Source organism: Oncorhynchus mykiss, chromosome 5 (genome assembly GCF_013265735.2).
Source record: "Oncorhynchus mykiss isolate Arlee chromosome 5, USDA_OmykA_1.1, whole genome shotgun sequence".
In the NCBI taxonomy this organism is placed as follows: Eukaryota; Metazoa; Chordata; class Actinopteri; order Salmoniformes; family Salmonidae; genus Oncorhynchus; species Oncorhynchus mykiss.
Window position 1 is genome coordinate 87,401,575 of NC_048569.1, and position 22,583 is coordinate 87,424,157.

The following is a 22,583-nucleotide window of genomic DNA, read 5'->3' on the forward strand; positions in this document are numbered from 1 at the left end:
ATTGGGACTTGCATGAAATTCAAGAATCCAGTGAGGTTGTGATAAACTATTTGAAAATGAACATTTATTCAACAGTAAATATGTGCCAAATGGCATTATGAAACTTGTATTAATTCCGTTTTTGGTGTCATACAACTACAGTCTGTCTAACCTCTGGCAGGGTGTGTTCGTGTGCGCCTGATTTATGAGGTTTACGGTAGCTATTCCCAGTCTCTTTTTTCCCAGCAGCTGAGAGTAGTGGAAAGCCTGTGAATCCAAGCACATCTGCGGCTACAGCTATGGCTGAGCGCCGCGCATTCGCCCAAAAAATCAGCAGGTAAGGGAGTTACTTCTAACTTTTACAGTGATTGCATTGACAGAGTCCCCCGTTCAAGCTATGCCGTTTTCAATCTTTAAAAACCTATCGTCCTCTGAGCTCCATTTCAAAGCAAAGCCATTCGCAATTAAGGCCCAGCCAGCTAGCATCCATCCATGTTAGCTGTCGTTAGCCATATCAAAGATGCCCCAGTGACCCGCCCATAGAGAACAGTTTTTCGCAATGTTATTTTTGTCTCGTGCGGTTACATACATACGGGTTTGAAATGTACCTTTGACATCTATCGTACTATCAATTACAACCATTATCTATATTTACAAGGATTTAGCTAAGTATTCATTGGACTGCGTGTAGACTACTAGAAAATCCGTAGTAACGTTAGACAGCTGAGCTACTTTGGTGGCTACGGCTGGGTGGTTGCCACTGACACATCGACGAGACTTCATTGACACCGTAGCAAACAATACAGTAGCTAAAATCGTCATGGAGAATGTTAACTAGTTTACCTGTAAAAGCCCGACATGATCAAACCTATCTGCCCCAGTTAAATGTATGCATTCAGATCTTATACGAACAAAGGGCTTTGTGTCAATTTCCGTTGCTTGCAGTGCATGCCAGTGGAATTAAAGCTGGATGTAAAACAATCGAGTAGAAAATGGGTCATATCTCACATGCGAAGAAAGAGTTTGGTTACCCCTTGGCTTTGTTTATGATATAGCAATCACAACATCCAACTGTTGATTGCTTGTAATTGTCAAACTGAAACTGCCAAATCATCATAAAGTAGCTAGCCATATTATGTTGCACAAATCACACTTAAACCGTATGTGGTAGAGCAAATGAACAGGACACCTTTAAGCAGTATTTAGTCCCCCCACCCTGCCTCCGGGGCCGGGCGGCAGGGTAGCCTAGTGGTTAGAGAGTTGGACTAGTAACCGAAAGGTTGCAAGTTCAAATCCCCGAGCTGACAAGGTACAAATCTGTCGTTCTGCCCCTGAACAGGCAGTTAACCCACTGTTCCTAGGCCGTCATTGAAAATAAGAAGTTGTTCTTAACTGACTTGCCTAGTTAAATAAAGGTTAAAAAACAACAACAAAAAAAAACGTTTTACAGGACAGCAGTCTGTGCCAGGAGGCAAATTATAGGCCTATTCATAATGATTATTGTGGCTGTGGGGTTGGTTTCCGTTTAGGAGCGACTAGTGTCTGTATTATTGTGACATTTGCCAAGTCATGAGTGTAAAAAGGAATCTATGAAGCAGTTGTTGTTAACATAAAGTACATAGTACCAAGAATGTCTGCACAAATAAAGAAGAGGGGAAACAAATAAGTGATTTATGAACACAACCCCTATATAGAGAATACCGGTAATCTCTCACACACACACACACACACACACTATACTATATATAGGACTTTTTGGGGAGCAACAATTGATTCCCCTTTAAAATCCTATTTTCCCTTAACCCTAAACCTAACCTTTAAAATTAAAATAGCCATTTTGCAAGTTAGGACTGAAAATGGACTTCTGGTACTCACAAGTATAGTAAAACACACACATACATTATGGTTGAGCTCAGACCTCCATGCTTGATGAAGGAGCACCATCACCCCCAAAGGATCATCTGTGAGGGTTTTTGGAACGATGTGATGACATCTCCTGGTATTATTTATAAATTACTGACAGAATGAGACTATGAATAGCAGGTATTTTATCCATCATGTCTTCTGTTGTTGGTGTGAGTCTGGCTGTCTTTTTTTATTAGGAGGACTGGGGGAGTATGGCTCTATTCTGTATATTGTCTGATCTGAACAAAAGTATTTCTGTTCAGTCTTTGCTTCCCAAATGTCATCTCAAAAATTCTAAACTTTTTGGAAGACTTTAGAGACAGTGAGGCCTGTTCAAAGTCCCTTTTCAGCTTTGGAGTTGAGACTGACTTTCAGTTCTTTCTCATTAAGTCAGTCCAAAACAATGTCTGATTGTGTTTTGCATTTAAAGCCGCAATATGTAACTTTTTGGGCAACCTGACCAAAATCACATAGAAATGTGTTGTATACATCTGTAATTCTCATTGAAAGCATGTCTAAAAAGTGGTTAATATTTTCTTAGCTCTTTCTATGTTTCCCATTAAGTTTAGTTTTTGCTTTACTTTCAGTGTTATATTACTTTTTACTATCAGTTTGGTTTTACTTTCAATTACAGGTCTATAACTTATATTTCTATGTGAATTTGTTCTGGTCATCCAAAACGTTACATATTGCAGCTTTAGGTGTGTGTGTGGATGAGGTGACCTTGTGTTCCAAATGATGCAAGGAGCGCACTAGCCTGCCTGTCTGTTCCTCCTCTTCTGTCCGGAGCAGTGACCAGGCAGGCTTAATAAAGGTCCTGAGTATAAGCCCTAGCAGCAGAACAGTGCTATGTATTGTAGCTGGTTCAGTGCATCTGCCTGTTATCCAGGTGACAGCACTGCAGTAACCACCAGTATATCTAGGCCTAGCCTACATCATCATGTCTTTCCTGAGTTGGAAAGTTATACGCTATATTTACACTTGCCTGAGATTCAGAAATGCATTCATGTTATTGGCCTAGCTGCCTGTTACCTTTTCTCTGACCTAACCTGCCTCTGGTCACCCTCTCATCCCTCTCTCCATCTCTTCAAGTTCCTCATGTGACATTTTGTAATTTGTTGTTTGTTTGTGCCTCCCTCTCTGGGCTAGTGCTGCGTAGTTGTTTTGTTCAAGGGTACGAGGAGGGGTTTTGATGGTGGCTGTGATTTAAAGGCACACAGAGTGGTGCAGTCAGTCAGCAGCAGTTGCCTAGCCAAGCGCTTTGTGTTGCTGACGGAGGTCCAGGGGATTTTATTTGTTCTCTCTCCTCTGTGTAGTGATATAGTGCCGTATCAGAGGGGGCAGTAAGGCCATCAGCAGGGCCAGGGAGAGAGAGAGCCCTGAGCCACAGCAGGGACCATAATAGTAATGTTTGGCCCACAACAGAACTGCTGGACTTGACTACTGTATCTGACCTGTGGAGTGACCAGACCACTGCAGTTAATGGTCTTCTCTAATAACGTATTCCGCTGACACACTGTCTTTCGCTTGCCCTTTTCAAACTCGTGTATAAGATGTCTTTACCGTAAGCAGCCTGGAGGCTTCGTCTATGACTGTGTTGAATATAAGCAAAGCCTAGATGGAATAGATAAGAAATATAGCCACAAGCTATAGGCCTACATCTTTTATCTGAGTCTGTTACCTGTTTGGCATGATGTAACACGACAGCTTGACATTCACTACTAAGCTTCTCCCTCTCTTCCCTGCAGAACGGTAGCAGCCGAGGTGAGAAAACAGATCGCTGGTCAGTATGGGGGCTCCCCACAGCTCCTCAAGAACCTCAATGTGGGTGCCGCTGCCAGCAACACCGTAAGTACCTACACACAATGCATCTTGGTGTTCAGGGAGGGAAATAGGGTGGAGGGAAATAGGGTTGGAGTCTATCTGCTAACAGTTAAGGTCCATTCTTCACACCCTCTCACCCCTATTATAGTGTGGTCAGGGACTACACGGCCTGGCCAACCCCACCAGTAAGTGTTTGCTGAGGCAGCCCATTGACTTTTAGCGACCTTGTGCCAAAATAATACAGCCCTAATGGTGTCCTCTCCCTAGTTCCGACTACCGCTGAGCTGAAGGAGCAAATAACCATCCTTAATTAGGCTAAAGCTGACTGTTTAATTCAACTGTGAACGGATTGTGTTCTAAATTCCCCCCAAAAGCTTTAACTGAACTTAGTGAGGAATTAGACTCCCCCGGGGTGCTTTGTTTTTAGAAATAGACAGAAGCAAACCTATAAAGTCATTATACTATGCCTGAGGTGGTTTGCTTGCCAGGACTTGCTTTTCCAGTTACATCAGGGTTGTGAGCATTTCCTCAGTGATCTAAAGTGTCTGTCTGCCAATATAAATATATGGTTCCCTGAAAGTTTTGATTTGTTTTTAAAAGGTTCCAGGACTAGAACGTGTCTTGTGACATGCATCAAGCCACATTTCTTTGCTAGTAATCCAGCTGGACTTTTTGGGGATTATTTATTTTTGGCAGCTAACCCAGTTTCATAGGCAGGCCTATTAAGTTCTGAATTGGCACTCACTCACACAGCCTTTCCTCTCTGTTTCCAGGTTCCTCTCACAGAGGCGGTGGAGCCGGTGGACTTTGAGGAGTACCTCATCACCCATCCCCCCATCATCGAGTCGGGCCCCCTGAGGGACCTTATCGATTTCCCCCCGGATGACATCGAAGTGGTATACACCCCCAGAGAGTGTCGTACCGTGGGACAGGCCGTGCCTGAGGAAGGGTAGGTGCTGCTGGGGAGGGCTTGACTGGCTGGGTTAGAGTTAGAGTTGGTACTGAGGAGCAGCTTAATCAACCAATAAAATGTATTTATAAAGCTCTTTTTACATACAGTTGTCACAAATTGCTTTACACTACAAAAAAAAGAAGAAAATGGAGAAAAACTGAACCAGTAGAGTCTGTATTATCAGTAGAGATGTTGTCGGGGCCCTCTAGCTATAGAAGTAGGCCTACATTAGGTCTAACTAACTCTAGTACAGCAAATGGATATTACTCCTCATATCCTCTAACCTGATTTACACACATTGATTTACCCAATGAATAAAGCTGATCTGGTTTTGGCGTGTGTCACATAGATGCAGTAAAAATAAAAAAAATTGAACCAGACAACAATTCAATTGCTATGGAAACACGTGGGGGAATTATCACTTTTAACACTATTACCCTCCAGCAAGATTAGCCTTCATTTAGGCTATTGGTTATGTGTATTTCACACTATGTCTAGGTAGAAATCGGTGTATAACGATTGCATGGATATCAACACCAACACGTTTGTCATCATCACCAATCAACTGCATTACAGTTAAAAATGACTGACCACTACCACCGATTGTAGCTATGCTAACCAGCTTATACGAACGGGAGTTAGCATTTAGCAGTCACTTCTTCTAAACCTGAAAAAGGACCACTTTTACATGTTATGCAGCAAAAACAGACAAATATATCAAAATTGGACTTAAGTAACCACATTGTGGGCCTGTTACAATTTCCTAAATCATAATGGATTTGATGAATATCCACTTTGGTGCATATTCAACAAACCTGATTTTACAATCTGGTCAGTGGAATGTCTGCATTCCATTGACTCCTTTACGGCCTCTATAGAATTGCCTCTCACTTGATAGGCTAGTAAAGATAAGATTGCTGTGGCTCCTGTTACTACCATAGAAATTAGAGGTTGACCGATTAATCGGAATGGCCGATTTAATTAGGGCCGATTTCAAGTTTTCATTTTGGACGGCGATTAAAAAAAATGAATACAGTGCCTTGCGAAAGTATTCGGCGCCCTTGAACTTTGCGACCTTTTGCCACATTTCAGGCTTCAAACATAAAGATATAAAACTGTATTTTTTTTGTGAAGAATCAACAACAAGTGGGACACAATCATGAAGTGGAATGACATTTATTGGATATTTCAAACTTTTTTAACAAATCAAAAACTGAAAAATTGGGCGTGCAAAATTATTCAGCCCCTTTACTTTCAGTGCAGGAAACTCTCTCCCGAAGTTCAGTGAGGATCTCTGAATGATCCAATGTTGACCTAAATGACTAATGATGATAAATACAATCCACCTGTGAGTAATCAAGTCTCCGTATAAATGCACCTGCACTGTGATAGTCTCAGAGGTCCGTTAAAAGCGCAGAGAGCATCATGAAGAACAAGGAACACACCAGGCAGGTCCGAGATACTGTTGTGAAGAAGTTTAAAGCCGGATTTGGATACAAAAAGATTTCCCAAGCTTTAAACATCCCAAGGAGCACTGTGCAAGCAATAATATTGAAATGGAAGGAGTATCAGACCACTGCAAATCTACCAAGACCTGGCCGTCCCTCTAAACTTTCAGCTCATACAAGGAGAAGACTGATCAGAGATGCAGCCAAGAGGCCCATGATCACTCTGGATGAACTGCAGAGATCTACAGCTGAGGTGGGAGACTCTGTCCATAGGACAACAATCAGTCGTATATTGCACAAATCTGGCCTTTATGGAAGAGTGGCAAGAAGAAAGCCATTTCTTAAAGATATCCATAAAAAGTGTCGTTTAAAGTTTGCCACAAGCCACCTGGGAGACACACCAAACATGTGGAAGAAGGTGCTCTGGTCAGATGAAACCAAAATTGAACTTTTTGGCAACAATGCAAAACGTTATGTTTGGCGTAAAAGCAACACAGCTGAACACACCATCCCCACTGTCAAACATGGTGGTGGCAGCATCATGGTTTGGGCCTGCCTTTCTTCAGCAGGGACAGGGAAGATGGTTAAAATTGATGGGAAGATGGATGGAGCCAAATACAGGACCATTCTGGAAGAAAACCTGATGGAGTCTGCAAAAGACCAGATGCTGGGACGGAGATTTGTCTTCCAACAAGACAATGATTCAAAACATAAAGCAAAATCTACAATGGAATGGTTCAAAAATAAAAATATCCAGGTGTTAGAATGGCCAAGTCAAAGTCCAGACCTGAATCCAATCGAGAATCTGTGGAAATAACTGAAAACTGCTGTTCACAAATGCTCTCCCTCCAACCTCACTGAGCTCGAGCTGTTTTGCAAGGAGGAATGGGAAAAAATGTCAGTCTCTCGATGTGCAAAACTGATAGAGACATACCCCAAGCGACTTACAGCTGTAATCGCAGCAAAAGGTGGCGCTACAAAGTATTAACTTAAGGGGGCTGAATAATTTTGCACGCCCAATTTTTCAGTTTTTGATTTGTTAAAAAAGTTTGAAATATCCAATAAATGTCGTTCCACTTCATGATTGTGTCCCACTTGTTGTTGATTCTTCACAAAAAAATACAGTTTTATATCTTTATGTTTGAAGCCTGAAATGTGGCAAAAGGTTGCAAAGTTCAAGGGGGCCGAATACTTTCGCAAGGCACTGTGTATATATATAATATTTTTTTACAGCTTTTATTTAAACTTAAACTATTTAAACTTAAACTATTTATTTAACCTTAAACTATTTAACTAGGCAAGTCAGTTAATAACACATTCTTATTTTCAATGACGACCTAGGAAAGGTGGGTTAACTGCCTTGTTCAGGGGCAGAACGACAGATTTTTACCTTGTCAGCTCAGGGATTCAATCTTGCAACCTTTCGGTTACTAGTCCAACGCTCTAACCACCTGCCTCACGAGGAGCCCGCCTGTTACACAAATGCAGTAAGAAGCCAAGGTAAGTTGCTGGCTAGCATTAAACTTATCTTATAAAAAACAATCAATCAATCATAATCACTAGCTAACTACACATGGTTGATGATATTACTAGTTTATCTAGCGTGTCCTGCGTTGCATATAATCGATGCAGTGCGCATTCGCGAAAAAGGACTGTTGTTGCTCCAATGTGTACCTAACCATAAACACCAATGCCTTTCTTAAAATCAATACACAGAAGTATATATTTTTAAACCTGCATATTTAGCTAAAAGAAATCCAGGTTAGCAGGCAATATTAACCAGGTGAAATTGTGTCATTTCTCTTGCGTTCATTGCACGCAGAGTCAGTGTATATGCAACAGTTTGGGCCGCCTAATTTGCCAGAATTTTATGTAATTATGACATAACATTGAAGGTTGCGCAATGTAACAGGAATATTTAGACTGATGGATGCCACCCGTTAGATAAAATACCGAACGGTTCCGTATTTCACTGAAAGATTAAACGTCTTGTTTTCGAGATGATAGTTTCTGGATTCGACCATATTAATGACCTAAGGCTCCTCATTTCTGTGTGTTATGTTATAATTAAGTCTGATTTGATAGAGCAGTCTGACTGAGCGATGGTAGGCACCAGCAGGCTCATAAGCATTCATTCAAACAGCACTTTCGTGCGTTTTGCCAGCAGCTCTGCTGTTAATGACTTCAAGCCTATCAACTCCCGAGATTAGGCTGGTGTAACCCATGTGAAATGGCTAGTAGCGTTTAGCGTTTCAAACGTCACTCACTCTGAGACTTGGAGTAGTTGTTCCCCTTGCTCTGCATGGGTAACGCTGCTTCGAGTGTGGCTGTTGTCGTTGTGTTCCTGGTTCGAGCCCAGGGAGGAGCGAGGAGAGGGACGGAAGCTATACTGTTACACTGGCAATACTAAAGTGCCTATAAGAACATCCAATAGCCAAAGGTATATGAAATACAAATGGTATAGAGCGAAATAGTCCTATAATTCCAAAATAACTACAACCTAAAACTTCTTACCTGGGAATTTTGAAGACTCATGTTAAAAGGAACCACCAGCTTTCATATGTTCTCATGTTCTGAGCAAGGAACTGAAACGTTCGCTTTTTTACATAGCACATATTGCACTTTTACTTTCTTCTCCAACACTTTGTTTTTGCATGATTTAAACCAAATTGAACATGTTTCATTATTTATTTGAGGTTAAATATTAAGTTAAAATAAGTGTTCATTCAGTATTGTTGTAATTGTCATTATTACAAATACATTTTAAAAATCAGCCGATTAATCGGTATCGGCTTTTTTTGTCCTCCAATAATCTGTATCGGCGTTGAAAATTCACAATCGGTCGACCTCTAATAGAAATAGAATGAATAGAACGGGCGTCGGGAAAAGTCAACGATGGTATAATGGGTGGACTGGCGGCCATTGCAAGTGAACTCGTAGAGGCAAAGCAGGAAGTGTACCCATCAATCTGTGCTATGATTTGTTGAATAATCTCAGCTGACAAGACAAAAAAATACATTCCACTGCATGAGCCACATTGGTTAGCATCATTTTAAATGAAAGTTCTACATTACCATGGATAATTATGCATCACATTACCAGGCAGCCCATGAGTTTACCAGTCACATTGCCAGGGTTAGAGGTTTTATTAATTATATTACTATGGCTGCTTTTGCAACCGTCCTCTATACAGACAGGACATTTGCTGCAGTATAGCGATTCATTAGCGTTATTGATTTAACACTGTCTGTTGATGGTGTCTGATGGCTGCAGCCTGGGGTCTGGTAAGATATAAATGTGTTGTCTAAACAGACGTGAACTGACAGAAATGGGTATTTGTCAGGTAAAATAGGTCATTGCGTTTGCTTTATTGATTGCGTTTCTATCTGAACGTTTAACCTCAATGCATACACCCCTGGTATTGAAACTGAAACCGGTACTGTGAAATGCTGTGTCTCTTTGTGTTCCAGGGACAATGACGCCCACGTCAGAGATTGTGTCAGGTCCTACACTGAGGACTGGGCCATCGTCAACAGAAAGTAAGGCTCCTCTCTGTTATTTAAGGAGCTTTTCCATTTATAAGACCAATTCATTCAACTTTAACACCCACAATTTAAAACATTTTAACACATATCTACTAGTTATTTAGCTTAACACTCATGTTCTGTTCTGCTTATTTCAACAGATACCATAAGCTTGGTACAGGATTTAACCCTAACACCCTGGACAGGCAGAAGGAGAGGCAGAAAGGCCTGCCCAAACAGGTGTTTGAGGCCGATGAGATGCCAGACGTTAGCACTTACCAGGACGACCAGGTAACCCGTAGCAATGGGGCGGTTGGCGAGGTAACCCGTAGCAATGGGGCGGTTGGCGAGGTAACCCGTAGCAATGGGCCGGTTGGCGAGGTAACCAGTAGCAATGGGGCGGTTGACGAGGTAACCCGTAGCAACGGGGCGGTTGACGAGGTAACCCGTAGCAACGGGGCGGTTGACGAGGTAACCCGTAGCAACGGGGCGGTTGACGAGGTAACCCGTAGCAACGGGGCGGTTGACGAGGTAACCCGTAGCAGTGGGGCGGTTGACGAGGTAACCCGTAGCAGTGGGGCGGTTGACGAGGTAACCCGTAGCAGTGGGGCGGTTGACGAGGTAACCCGTAGCAGTGGGGCGGTTGACGAGGTAACCCGTAGCAGTGGGGCGGTTGACGAGGTAACCCGTAGCAGTGGGGCGGTTGACGAGGTAACCCGTAGCAGTGGGGCGGTTGACGAGGTAACCCGTAGCAGTGGGGCGGTTGACGAGGTAACCCGTAGCAGTGGGGCGGTTGACGAGGTAACCCGTAGCAGTGGGGCGGTTGACGAGGTAACCCGTAGCAGTGGGGCGGTTGACGAGGTAACCCGTAGCAGCGGGGCGGTTGACGAGGTAACCCGTAGCAGCGGGGCGGTTGACGAGGTAACCCGTAGCAGCGGGGCGGTTGACGAGGTAACCCGTAGCAGCGGGGCGGTTGACGAGGTAACCCGTAGCAGCGGGGCGGTTGACGAGGTAACCCGTAGCAACGGGGCGGTTGACGAGGTAACCCGTAGCAAAGGGGCGGTTGACGGGGTAACCCGTAGCAACGGGGCGGTTGACGAGGTAACCCGTAGCAACGGGGCGGTTGACGAGGTAACCCGTAGCAACGGGGCAGCTGTCTTACGCTTCATATTTTGTGTTATGTTTTGTCCCTGACCTGTGTTTTTCTGTCATCTTCCAGGATGATCTGAAGCGTAGGTCCATGTCCATAGATGATACCCCGCGTGGCAGTTGGGCCTGTAGTATCTTTGACCTGAAGAACTCTGTCCCTGACGCCGTCCTGCCCCACCTGCTTGACCGGGCCCCCAACGAGGAGATAGACCGCCACAACGAGGAGCACCGCAAGTCCCACCGCCACCGTGAGCTCTTCGCCCTGCACCCCGCCCTCGATGAGGTATAGACACACACACACACACACACACACACACACACACACACACACCGTCCTCCAGATAGTATCTTTAGAAGTGTCAGGCTAGCTGTTGCTTTGGCGTAGTGCATGTTTGTCTCCTCACATTAATGCGTATCATCATCCATGGTAATGCTATTACCACAGTCTAATATGGCTTTGTAAAGCTATGTACAGTCATGAAGCACGCGCTACTGATTTCACACTTTAAGTATGATATTTTTTATTTCCTTAGATACAGGGCTCCATCACAGTACATTCCAATAACTGTTATTATGTTCATGGTTTTCCTATAATTATCATTTGGATCTGCGTCCTCAGGAAGAACCCATAGAGCGCCACTGTGTGCCTGATGTCCCTAAGGAACATTTTGGCCAGAGGCTACTCGTCAAGTGCTTGTCCTTGAAGTAAGTGTAAGACACACACACACACAGCCTTTACAAAGCCTTTTAACTGTCTTTTTACCTTCTGCTGACCCAATCCTTTTTCCCCTTGAAGGTTTGAGATTGAAATTGAGCCCATATTCGCCTGTTTGGCCTTATATGACGTCAAGGAAAAGAGAAAGGTGAGTTGTTGTGTTTTCCTCAATGCCACTCGGCCCTGAGTTGTTGGGTCAGTCTCTGAAAAACCATTTAAAGTCCATGTGAACTAGATGACTGGGCTATAAAAGTGTCTATTGGGCCTGTTGTCCTTGTTTGAATGCTCTATAAATCGTACCATATATCTATATGAGTGACTCTCCACTCAATCCTTTCTCATTCCCAATAAACACTAGAGGGTAGAAGTAACTGTTGTTAAAAAAGTCAAGTTTCTGCTCTCAAGTCGCCTAGTCTTCCATGTGAGTTCTCTGTCAATTTACAGTAAGGAACATTTTTATTTTTAAGATGTGGTATTGAATAGTGCAACTTATTTCTCAATCAGAATCACACTTCAGGACCAGCAGACAGTGTGGTTGTTAATCATTACTTGTTTTTGTAAGAGGTGTTGACAAGCTGAATGTACCGAGCTGTCTGTTTAAAATACTAGCACCCATACATACCCCGCAAGACATGCCACCAGAGGTCTCTTCACGATCTCAAGTCCAGAACAGACTGTGGGAGGCGCACAGTACTACATAGAGCCATGACTACTCTATTTCACATCAGATAATTAATACAAGCAGTAGAATCAGATTTAAAAAACGTTAAAAATACACCTTATGGAACAACGGGGACTGTGAAGAGACACACTAAGGTACAGTCACATGCATACGTGTGATAATGGAGAGCCCTCAGTTTTTACATTTATTTTTAATTTAATCTTTAATTAACTAGGCAAGTCGGTTAATACCAAATTATTTTTGATGACTGCCTAGGAACAGTGGGTTAACTAACTGTCTTGTTCAGGGGCAGAACGCCAGATTTTTACCTTGTCAGCTCAGGGATTCGCTACCCGCCTCTAACCACTAGGCTACCCGCCTCTAACCACTAGGCTACCCGCCTCTAACCACTAGGCTACCCGCCTCTAACCACTAGGCTACCCGCCTCTAACCACTAGGCTACCTGCCTCTAACCACTAGGCTACCTGCCTCTAACCACTAGGCTACCTGCCTCTAACCACTAGGCTACCCGCCTCTAACCACTAGGCTACCCGCCTCTAACCACTAGGCTACCTGCCTCTAACCACTAGGCTACCCGCCTCTAACCACTAGGCTACCCGCCTCTAACCACTAGGCTACCTGCCTCTAACCACTAGGCTACCTGCCTCTAACCACTAGGCTACCCGCCTCTAACCACTAGGCTACCCGCCTCTAACCACTAGGCTACCTGCCTCTAACCACTAGGCTACCCGCCTCTAACCACTAGGCTACCTGCCTCTAACCACTAGGCTACCCGCCTCTAACCACTAGGCTACCCGCCTCTAACCACTATGCTACCCCGCCTCTAACCACTAGGCTACCCGCCTCTAACCACTAGGCTACCCGCCTCTAACCACTAGGCTACCCGCCTCTAACCACTAGGCTACCCGCCTCTAACCACTAGGCTACCCGCCTCTAACCACTAGGCTACCCGCCTCTAACCACTAGGCTACCCGCCTCTAACCACTAGGCTACCCCGCCTCTAACCACTAGGCTACCCCGCCTCTAACCACTAGGCTACCCCGCCTCTAACCACTAGGCTACCCCGCCTCTAACCACTAGGCTACCCCGCCTCTAACCACTAGGCTACCTGCCTCTAACCACTAGGCTACCCGCCTCTAACCACTAGGCAACCTGCCGCCCGAGCTGGTAGCCTACAATACAAATATTAGTCTGTCTGTCATTTACAGTATTTTAGTATAATGCTCATGTGTCTGTCTCTGTCAGATATCGGAAAACTTCTTCTTTGACCTGAACTCAGAGCAGACTAAAGGGATGCTGCGCCCCCACATCCAGACAGCAGCCATCTCTACTCTCGCCCGCTCCGCAATTTTCTCCATTACATACCCCTCCCAGGATGTCTTCCTCGTCATACAGGTAAGTCAAGTCAATGTCAATCATCACAGGGTCTCAACTGTCAATACACTTTACAAATATAGTGAGAGAGAATCATAATGGAGACAACAGGGCCACACACATGACTTCCTCTCCCATGGATCAGCATCACCTGTGTCTGTCTGGCTGTGTTGGGGTAGTGACTGATAACCTCTCCTGTGTTGACTGTCCCCAGCTGGAGAAGGTGTTGCAGCAGGGAGACATAGGAGAATGTGCAGAACCGTACATGGTCTTCAAAGAGTCTGATGCAGCCAAAGTAAGATCCTTCTCAACCTGATGGTCAAATGAACAATAGACTGACATCAGAGGTCGATGTTGATGGGTAGATCTCCAAACAGATTGAGGCAGATGTATTTATTGTTTCTCCTACCATATATAGAACAAAGAAAAGTTGGACAAGTTGCGGAGCCAGTCGGAGCAATTCTGCACACGTCTGGGTCGGTACCGGATGCCCTTCGCCTGGACAGCCATCCACCTGATGAACATCGTGAACAGCGCCGGCAGTCTGGAGAGAGACACTGAGCTGGAGATGGGACTTCCAGGTGAGAACCCTGGGGATCAGTAAAGTTGGACTGAGTGGTATTAAACACCACAGGGGCAGGTCAGTGCTGGGACTCCTGTCTACTCAGTTCAACTTTTGATCACATGAAATTAAACGGATCATTGAATGTAGAGGGGCGTCTATATGACTATATTATAAGAGAGTATTACCTTAGACCTTGTGACATCATGATGAATCTATAACTCTGACCCTGGCTGTGACTTTCTGCTGACGCCCGACCCAGAGAGGAAAGGGTCGTGGTCTGAGAGGAGGAACTCGAGTATCGGCGGACGGCGCTCATTAGAGAGAACCACCAGTGGAGATGAATCATGTAGCCTGACCAGCTTCAGACCTGCAACCCTCACCGTCACCAATTTCTTCAAACAGGTCAATACATACACTACACGTCTACACACACCACACAGAAATGATCATGTTAAATCATTTTCTTCCCGACTGAGCCACACTCAGTCATGACACACACCACACTTTGCTACTCGCCTCACAAACTGAACTGACTTTTGTTTTGGTATGTTCATTTTTAACAGGAGGGAGACAGACTGAGTGATGAGGACCTGTATAAGTTCCTGGCTGACATGAGGAGGCCGTCTTCAGTGCTGAGGAGACTGAGGCCAATCACAGGTACACCACCAGTGCTTCAACAAAGATCTTCTGATTTTATATTGTCATATAAATGAGTTTAAGTTTCTCCAGACGGACTTAAATCTGAGCTAGCAGCTAGCGTAAGACTGAGTCTGGCCTGAGAAACGGGTTTTAGTTGAGGTCTGTGTGTTGATGTCGTGTCGATGCTGTCTTGTTCCTCCAGCCCAGCTGAAGATCGACATATCCCCGGCCCCAGAGAACCCCCACTACTGCTTGACCCCTGACCTCCAGCAGGTCAAGCCCTACCCAGACAGCAGGGTTCGCCCCACCAGAGAGATACTGGAGTTCCCCCCCAGGGATGTCTACGTACCCAACACCACCTACAGGTAATGAAACGATACCACTTACATTGCCCAACACCACCTACAGGTAATGAAACAATACTACCTACAACACATACAACACATCTCTACCAATAAACACAACCCACTGAACACCGCTGCAAGAGAACATGCATAGATATTAGTCTATAGAGCTCCAGTCCAATACCACCTACAGGTAATGAAATTATACCACTTACATTACCTTACATTACCCAACATCATCTACAAATAAAGAAACAATACCACTTACATTACCCATCACCACTTATAGGTAATGCAACAATACCACTTACATTACCTTACATTACCCAACACCACCTACAGGTAATGAAAAGATACCACTTACATTACCCAACACATCTCTACCAATAAACACAACCCACTGAACACCGCTGCAAGAGAACATGCATAGATATTAGTCTATAGAGCTCCAGTCCAATACCACCTACAGGTAATGAAACGATACCACTCACATTACCTTACATTACCCAACATCACCTACAAATAAAGAAACAATACCACTCACATTACCCATCACCACTTATAGGTAATGCAACAATACCACTTACATTACCCAATACCACATACAGGTAATGAAACGATACCACTTACATTACCCAACACCACCTACAGGTAATGAAACGATACCACTTACATTACCCAATACCACCTACAGGTAATGAAACGATACCACTTACATTACCCAATACCACCTACAGGTAATGAAACGATACCACTTACATTACCCAATACCACATACAGGTAATGAAACGATACCACTTACATTACCCAATACCACATACAGGTAATGAAACGATACCACTTACATTACCCAATACCACATACAGGTAATGACACAATACCACTTACATTACCCAACACCACCTACAGGTAATGAAACGATACCACTTACATGACCCAATACCACCTACAGGTAATGAAACGATACCACTTACATTACCCAATACCACCTACAGGTAATGAAACGATACCACTTACATTACCCAATACCACCTACAGGTAATGAAACGATACCACTTACATTACCCAATACCACATACAGGTAATGAAACGATACCACTTACATTACCCAATACCACCTACAGGGCATTGCCATTTTTTCCTGACAGGTTGATGTGGTTCTTAGTCCTAAATGGACACAAAGTCCTGTTTTTAAAAGGGTGTATTTCCACCTGCCTGTTCGGATCAAACACAGCGACAACTCAGAGGAACCAAAGGGTCTTTCTCTCTTCCACTCTCGCGTTCCTCTGAGCCATGGGGATCACACTACTGTAAGAACAGCAACACAATATACAGGCCTCCCTGACACTGCCTGATAGTCTACTAGACACAATCTTGTGTTGTGTGTCCTGATCCCTGCCACTATTTTAGTCAAGGTTAGAGGGAAAGAGAAGGCTCTTATCAGAGGAGAGGGAGACAGACAGAGAGAGTTTGTGACACGGAGAGACGGATGGTTAGAGAGAGAGAGAGGAAGGCTCTTATCAGAGGAGAGGGAGACAGACAGAGAGACTTTGTGACACGGAGAGACGGATGGTTAGAGAGAGGAGCATAGAGAGATAAAGAAACAGAGAGAAGGAGAGAGCGGGCCCTTATCAGAGGAGAGGGGCATAGAGAGAAGGAGAGAGGGGTCCTTATCAGAGGCTGTTGACATGATCTCTTTACCTGACATGGGGCCAGGGTTTCCGTTAGCTGGCTTTTAGCCAATTTTAAATAAAATGAAAAGCCAATAAATACCACTGTTGTCCCACAAAATGACTGACCTTGCTAGCTGAGATCCTGACGGCTTTAGTGACTCTGCTGTAGTAGTGACTGTTTTAGTAACTCTGCAGGCTACCTTGTGAATGATGGAGTATAAACGCTGTGAGCTCTGGAGTTTTTCACATTTACATGCGTGTTGATTGGATGAGCAGTAGATCTGGGTACAGTAGCCAAGGCACAGTGTACTTACTGTATGTTGGCTCCTCAGTGGCATAATACTGTTAATGCAAATTCTGATTATTTCAGGAGCGTTGTCAACGGTCGTTGTGGGCCGATCAGACTCGGCTGTTGAGTTTATAGTAGGGCTGGGAATTGCCATGGACTTCATGAAAGGATATTATTAATATACTTAGGTGCTGATATGATGTGTATTGCGATTCTCACAATTCTATCTGTATAGCAATTTGATACTGTGATTTTATTGCGATTCAGGATATGTCAGCTGCAGAGGGACAAGAGAGCCATGAGAAAACAACTGGAAATGAAAGTGCTGGAAAAAAATGGTCTCCTTATTTAAAAAGATGGAGAACAAGCTATCAAGGAAAAATACTACCACAAAAATAATATTGTGATATCGTCAAAAATAATATCCTGGTATATAACTGTATTGATGAAATGTTTTCCCCATCACTAGTTTATAAGCCAGAGAGGGGTGTGATGACTTGTGGTTGGTCATGTAGACCGAAGTTCCATTACATCAACAGCCCAGTTTGTTGTTGTTTTTCTTGGCAAAGAATACACAGGACAGACTTGGAGTATGTGTGTTTTGAGTGTTTTATTTTGTCTTTATAAATGTTGTATTATAAAGTGTTAGTAGTAAGAAACGCAAAATATGTAACAGCCATTTAAATGCAGCAGAAAGATGACACCGAGTAGACATGAGACGAGGAGTCAATATGACCCAATGATATGATCAATGTAAGTTACTAACCTTTCAGGACATTTAATGGAGCATTAGGAAAATGGTTTTAAATACAGTTCAAAGTTCAGACAGTGAAAATACTAAGCTCATATCCTACTTTGGAAGACCTATGCATCATGTTGATCTTGGTCTACTTTCTCGTGGATGTTTAGTACAATCATCAACCACCGCATAGCAGGCAGCAATACAGCAGGGTAATACATGCTTGGTAGTAGGGCTGTTAGGATTATGTCGAGGTCACGTGCACATCATTTATTATACCAAAGCAGAGTGATGTGTCAGTTATATATTGCTTTGGAATCTTTTTAGTTCTGTCCGTCAGTTGAAAGTAACTTCTCAGGGCTGTTATTATGGCCCAGACCAGACAGTGTAGAATCGTCTGACATTCCGTCCCGACCAAATCAACGCTTGTCGGTTAGGAACCCAAACAACCCCTCCCAGGTGTTACCCAACTCTATTGGCATGTCTTGAACCAATTTGTGAGGCCCCTTATCGGCCGACTGTGGTTGTTCCATCACTGACAAATCGTCGTCTTTTCTCTGACATGGATACGAATTGGCTGCTGACTTTTCATTTTTTTCTGCTGCAAACAACCCAGCTGCACTATCTGTTACCGTGACAACGTCATGTAACTGGGAGGGTGGGGTGGTCAATGGAAAGTTCCGGGTGAGGGGGGCATATGTGTTGTTACCATGCCAATGTGTTGTAATGGAAGGAATAGAAGGGTTAGTGGAAACTTGAGGCCAGGGGGAGGGCTTCAGACGTGTCGTATGGAGATCTTGGTGGTCTTGAGGGAGTAGGAGATACCCAGAGGTTTCCAGTGGATCCCTTTCCTCCTCATGGAACGACCCTTTGACCTCAGCCACATGTACCTGCCGTTCAGGTTGGTGTCGCCACAGGCGTTGAACCACCAGCCACCTGCAAGGGGAAAGAGTAGATTCCATTCTATAACAAGTGTCTGCTTGGAAATGTCTTTAACAGGTGTATGGTACCAGCCTGCACCTTGTACCTGTATCGAGTGTGTGGTCAGTACCTGTTGTTGTATCGAGTGTGTGTGTGGTCAGTACTTGTTGTTGTATCGAGTGTGTGTGGTCAGTACCTGTTGTTGTATCGAGTGTGTGTGGTCAGTACCTGTTGTTGTATCGAGTGTGTGTGGTCAGTACCTGTTGTTGTATCGAGTGTGTGGTCAGTACCTGTTGTTGTATCGAGTGTGTGGTCAGTACCTGTTGTTGCATAGAGTGTGTGGTCAGTACCTGTTGTTGCATAGAGTGTGGAGTCAGTACCTGTTGTTGTATCGAGTGTGTGGAGGCAGTACCTGTTGTTGCATCGAGTGTGTGGAGTCAGTACCTGTTGTTGCATCGAGTGTGTGGTCAGTACCTGTGCCAGGAGTGTAGTAGTCAGTAGACCTACCTGTGTAGTTTTTGGTGCAGTTTGAGTCCTGGTGGTTGTCGTTGTCTCGGTCCTTGGTGGAGAACCTGGTGTGGTTGCCCATGGCGTTAGGCAGATCTCCAGACAGGTGGGTGAGGTGGAGGGTGTAGTGGGCCTGGGCTCCCTCCATGGTGAACTGGTACTCTACTGACCTCCTGTCCTCCTTCCAGTCCTCCAACTCAATGCTCAGGATGGAGTCACCCTGGCCAGCCAGGCTGTGGATCTTTATCAGGCCCAGCCAGAACTCTCCTACAATAACACAGATAACACACGCACAATGTTACACACTCCAAACTCTCCTCTACAACTCACATGAAACACCAACCGTTGTGGAATGTTCACATGGTTGTAATGGACAGTCAACAAACACTGAGGCTGTTCTTTTGGAAGCATACAGATAAGGCGAACATTCTGTCATCAACTGGCAATCGATCTGCAGCTGTAATGGACAGTAAAATTCTGACTTTCTGATGCTGTACTCTGTTTTCATTGGCTTCAGCTGTTTCTGTATGCCATGGCCCATGACTCCACAGGAAGTTCTGATGCTGTACTCTGTTTTCATTGGCTTCGGCTGTTTCTGTATGCCATGGCTCATGACTCCACAGGAAGTTGGTGGCACCTGAATTGGGGAGGACGGGCTCTTGGTAATGACTGGAGCAGCATAAGTGGAATGATATGAAATACATCAAACATGGTCTCCATTTGTTTGATGTCATTCCATTTGCTCTGTTCCAACTGTAGCAATGAGCCGTCCTCCCCTCAGCAGCCTCCACAGCCTGACTCGTGGTAAATAGTGTGAAAACAAGTTCTGACACTCAATACTCTTTTCCCCTAGCCTCTGGCTGTAGTCATGGGTGTGATGACATAATTGGCTAGGAGCGGCGACAGAAACGGACACTGAATAATTCATAGCCTAAAGGACCTGTGGCTTTGTTGGAATGCAGTAGGACTCTTGATCTATGGGCTGGGGTCCAAGCCAGGCTGGTGGAAGTGAAGTGCTGCAGGTGCTTTGTTTAGTCAAACAATGGAGGAAGTCAATCTGTCAACGGGGACCCGATAAGCTACAATGACTGTTTCCTTCAGGATGTACTTAAGGGCGGTGGAGTGACTAGTTCTATTGGCTGTTTTCTGCTGTATAAAAGCTGCTTTGTAGACCGGAAACAATAAAATATAATTAAGGAGATGGGATAATCCGGTATAGGCGTCTCTCTCTCTCTCTCTCTCTCTCTCTCTCGTAACAGGACTTTTTACTCTGAACTGAGTTGAATTAAGCCATAAAGATATTTTGTTTTTTTATCTTTATGTATTGACTGTCTCTCTACATAACTGACAAAATGTACTGATAGAAAGAAATAGATCAATCTCACTTTCCAGATCCCCAAATCCTTTCTCGTACTTCTCCCATGTCTGGTCAAAATCCACGGACCCCTCCTCCCTGCGCTGGATGACTGTTGAACCTCCTGGGAGATGTGGTCAACACATGGAGAGGATCACAACAATGTCCAGTTCCTTTCTCTAGACTAATTAGGGAAAGATGATTGCACTTATTTCCTTCTGATAGCCGGTATGGCCCTTCTTCCTATAGAGGAGATTGTTCAGTCTGGTTTTAATCTAGACTATGTCCATTGATTTATTCAGACAATGATGTAGGGAAATAGCTTGACACACGGAATCTCAGACTTGTTTGGCTGTTCAGTCACAGTGACTTTTTAAAGAAAATGTAGGCTAATGACTTAGTGTTGTTTTACCTGAGGTCAGTTCACAGTACACATTGAAAGGCTCTGACTGATTTGGCTTGATGGGGTACACCCCGCTGTTCCTCTCTCCTCTGTTATAAAGATCACTGCAGTCCACGGGTAGGTCTGTGTCCTCACCAGTGGAGTTGCCTGTCAGGTACTCAAACATGTCTGGGATCTCTGAGTCGGAACCCATTGCTTTGTCAGTCGCGTCTTGGAAATGATCGATGCTGATCTGTAATAGCAAGCAAACATAACGTTATGGCGTTGTCATGTTAAATATTTGCTATGTCCTTTCTATACACTGATTGGACAGGGATCAAATCTAACTAGTTTTCAATAAATGGCCATTACCTTTGGTCTACTGTATAGAAGTGGAGACCCTCTAAGCAGCAGAGAAATGTACCTTTTCCTCCAGAGTCTTGATCTTAGTTTTCTGTTGGTTGAGCTGATCATGCTGCTCCTTCACAGCTTTCAGCAGGTCAGTGATGGTGCTCTCTTGAGCATCAATCACATCCTGAAACAGACCAGTTGACACTGTCTCGTTAATGATCACATTTAAAGGACATTTTCCAATAACTTGAAGTTAAAAGCATTACTACTCATTTAACATGGTATGTTTTCTTTAGGCTAATAACTGAACCTTCTCAATGAATTCAGCAATTGGAATATTTAGTAGGATGTCATTTTAAACATGCTGAAATATGTTGAATACATGCGGCAGAAACACATCTTATTCAAAACCAAAACGTTTCACATTGAATTAAATTCTTCCTCTTCGTACTGATTAGTATGAGTAACGGACAGCAGCGTACCTTGAGTGACTTGATCTCACTGAGCTGCTCTCCCGGCATCATGCTCTCAGACAGTCCCTTCAGCTTCTCCTCCAACCCCCCTACTTGACTCTGCAGCAAGCTCCTCTCCTGCAGAATACTGTTGATCTTGGCGTTGATCTCCAGTGACAGGTTCCGGATCTCCTCGTTGTTAGCCTTCAGGAACGTGGTGGTCTTCTTCAGCTCTTCCTCTTCCTCCTTGATCTCTGAGGTGACCACGGAGAGCTGGTAAAAGGAGCGATCGAAGTTGGTCAGCTTCTGGAAGATGTCGTTAATCTGGGCCTTCGTCTTGTGAACAAAATCCCTGAGGCTCTGACCCAGCTGGAGCAAACCGTTGGCCAGGAGACGGACATCGTCCAGCATAGCGAAGCGGGACTTGGCCTCAGCTGGAGGCTGAGTCTGGGGCTGGAGTTGAGAGGGCATGGTGGGATAGACCCTGGAAGAGTCCGGAGGAGCTGCCTGGGCTACAGACAGACCAACCAGGAACAGGAGGCAGAAGAGCTTCATGGTTAAATCTCTCTGTGTGCAAGAAAACGACAAGAAGTAGTCTCGCTCTATTGCTTTCACTCTCTTCTTCCTCTGTTCTGTCCTACTCTGTCTGGACTTCTCACTCAGTCTCTCCCTCTACCTCTCGCTCACTCACTCTCCCTCTCTGTCTCTCTCTACTAGAAAGATTTGAGAGCAGCAGACAGGTCTGTCTTATATACCCCCGTCCAGCAAGGGGAGGGGAGATTAGTTGATCATTAAGCCCTGTTATGCTTGAGCTA

At 44.4% G+C, this 22,583-nt stretch overlaps 2 protein-coding genes across 18 annotated transcripts in view; one reads left to right on the forward strand and one right to left on the reverse strand.

Annotated features, from left to right (window-relative positions):
• The first annotated feature begins 195 nt into the window (after positions 1–195).
• Positions 196–22,583, forward strand: part of dock7 (dedicator of cytokinesis 7) — a 91,885-nt gene continuing 69,497 nt past the window's right edge. For 16 of the 17 annotated variants that reach the window (XM_036978637.1, XM_036978634.1, XM_036978635.1 and 13 more), the window contains exons 1-14: positions 197–316; positions 3,633–3,732; positions 4,482–4,657; positions 9,579–9,647; positions 9,794–9,923; positions 10,852–11,064; positions 11,401–11,486; positions 11,578–11,644; positions 13,424–13,573; positions 13,767–13,847; positions 13,971–14,133; positions 14,377–14,519; positions 14,681–14,774; positions 14,959–15,121. In XM_036978637.1, the coding sequence (XP_036834532.1) occupies positions 279–316; positions 3,633–3,732; positions 4,482–4,657; positions 9,579–9,647; positions 9,794–9,923; positions 10,852–11,064; positions 11,401–11,486; positions 11,578–11,644; positions 13,424–13,573; positions 13,767–13,847; positions 13,971–14,133; positions 14,377–14,519; positions 14,681–14,774; positions 14,959–15,121 (1,673 nt within the window). In that variant the 5' untranslated portion in view covers positions 197–278. Of the gene's footprint in view, positions 317–3,632; positions 3,733–4,481; positions 4,658–9,578; positions 9,648–9,793; positions 9,924–10,851; positions 11,065–11,400; positions 11,487–11,577; positions 11,645–13,423; positions 13,574–13,766; positions 13,848–13,970; positions 14,134–14,376; positions 14,520–14,680; positions 14,775–14,958; positions 15,122–22,583 lie in introns of all 17 variants that reach the window. The other variant, XM_036978644.1, reaches the window with a different exon arrangement.
• angptl3 (angiopoietin-like 3) lies at positions 17,656–22,494 on the reverse strand. Its single transcript, XM_021604639.2, has 6 exons — positions 21,799–22,494; positions 21,390–21,500; positions 20,996–21,218; positions 20,615–20,707; positions 19,230–19,496; positions 17,656–18,737 (listed from the first exon to the last, which is right to left on the reverse strand). Exons 1-6 carry the CDS (start codon positions 22,321–22,323, stop codon positions 18,577–18,579), a joined length of 1,380 nt encoding a protein of 459 aa, XP_021460314.2. The 5' UTR covers positions 22,324–22,494; the 3' UTR covers positions 17,656–18,576.

Bases quoted from the DNA above. Each gene is read 5' to 3' on its own strand.
- angptl3 (XM_021604639.2), bottom strand. From the start codon at position 22,323: ATGAAGCTCTTCTGCCTCCTGTTCCTGGTTGGTCTGTCTGTAGCCCAG. The intron at 19,497-20,614 runs GTGAGATTGATC...GTGTTATTGTAG, and splicing joins AGGATTTGGGGATCTGGAAA to GAGAGTTCTGGCTGGGCCTG. The intron at 18,738-19,229 runs GTAGGTCTACTG...TTCCCCTTGCAG, and splicing joins CTGCACCAAAAACTACACAG to GTGGCTGGTGGTTCAACGCC.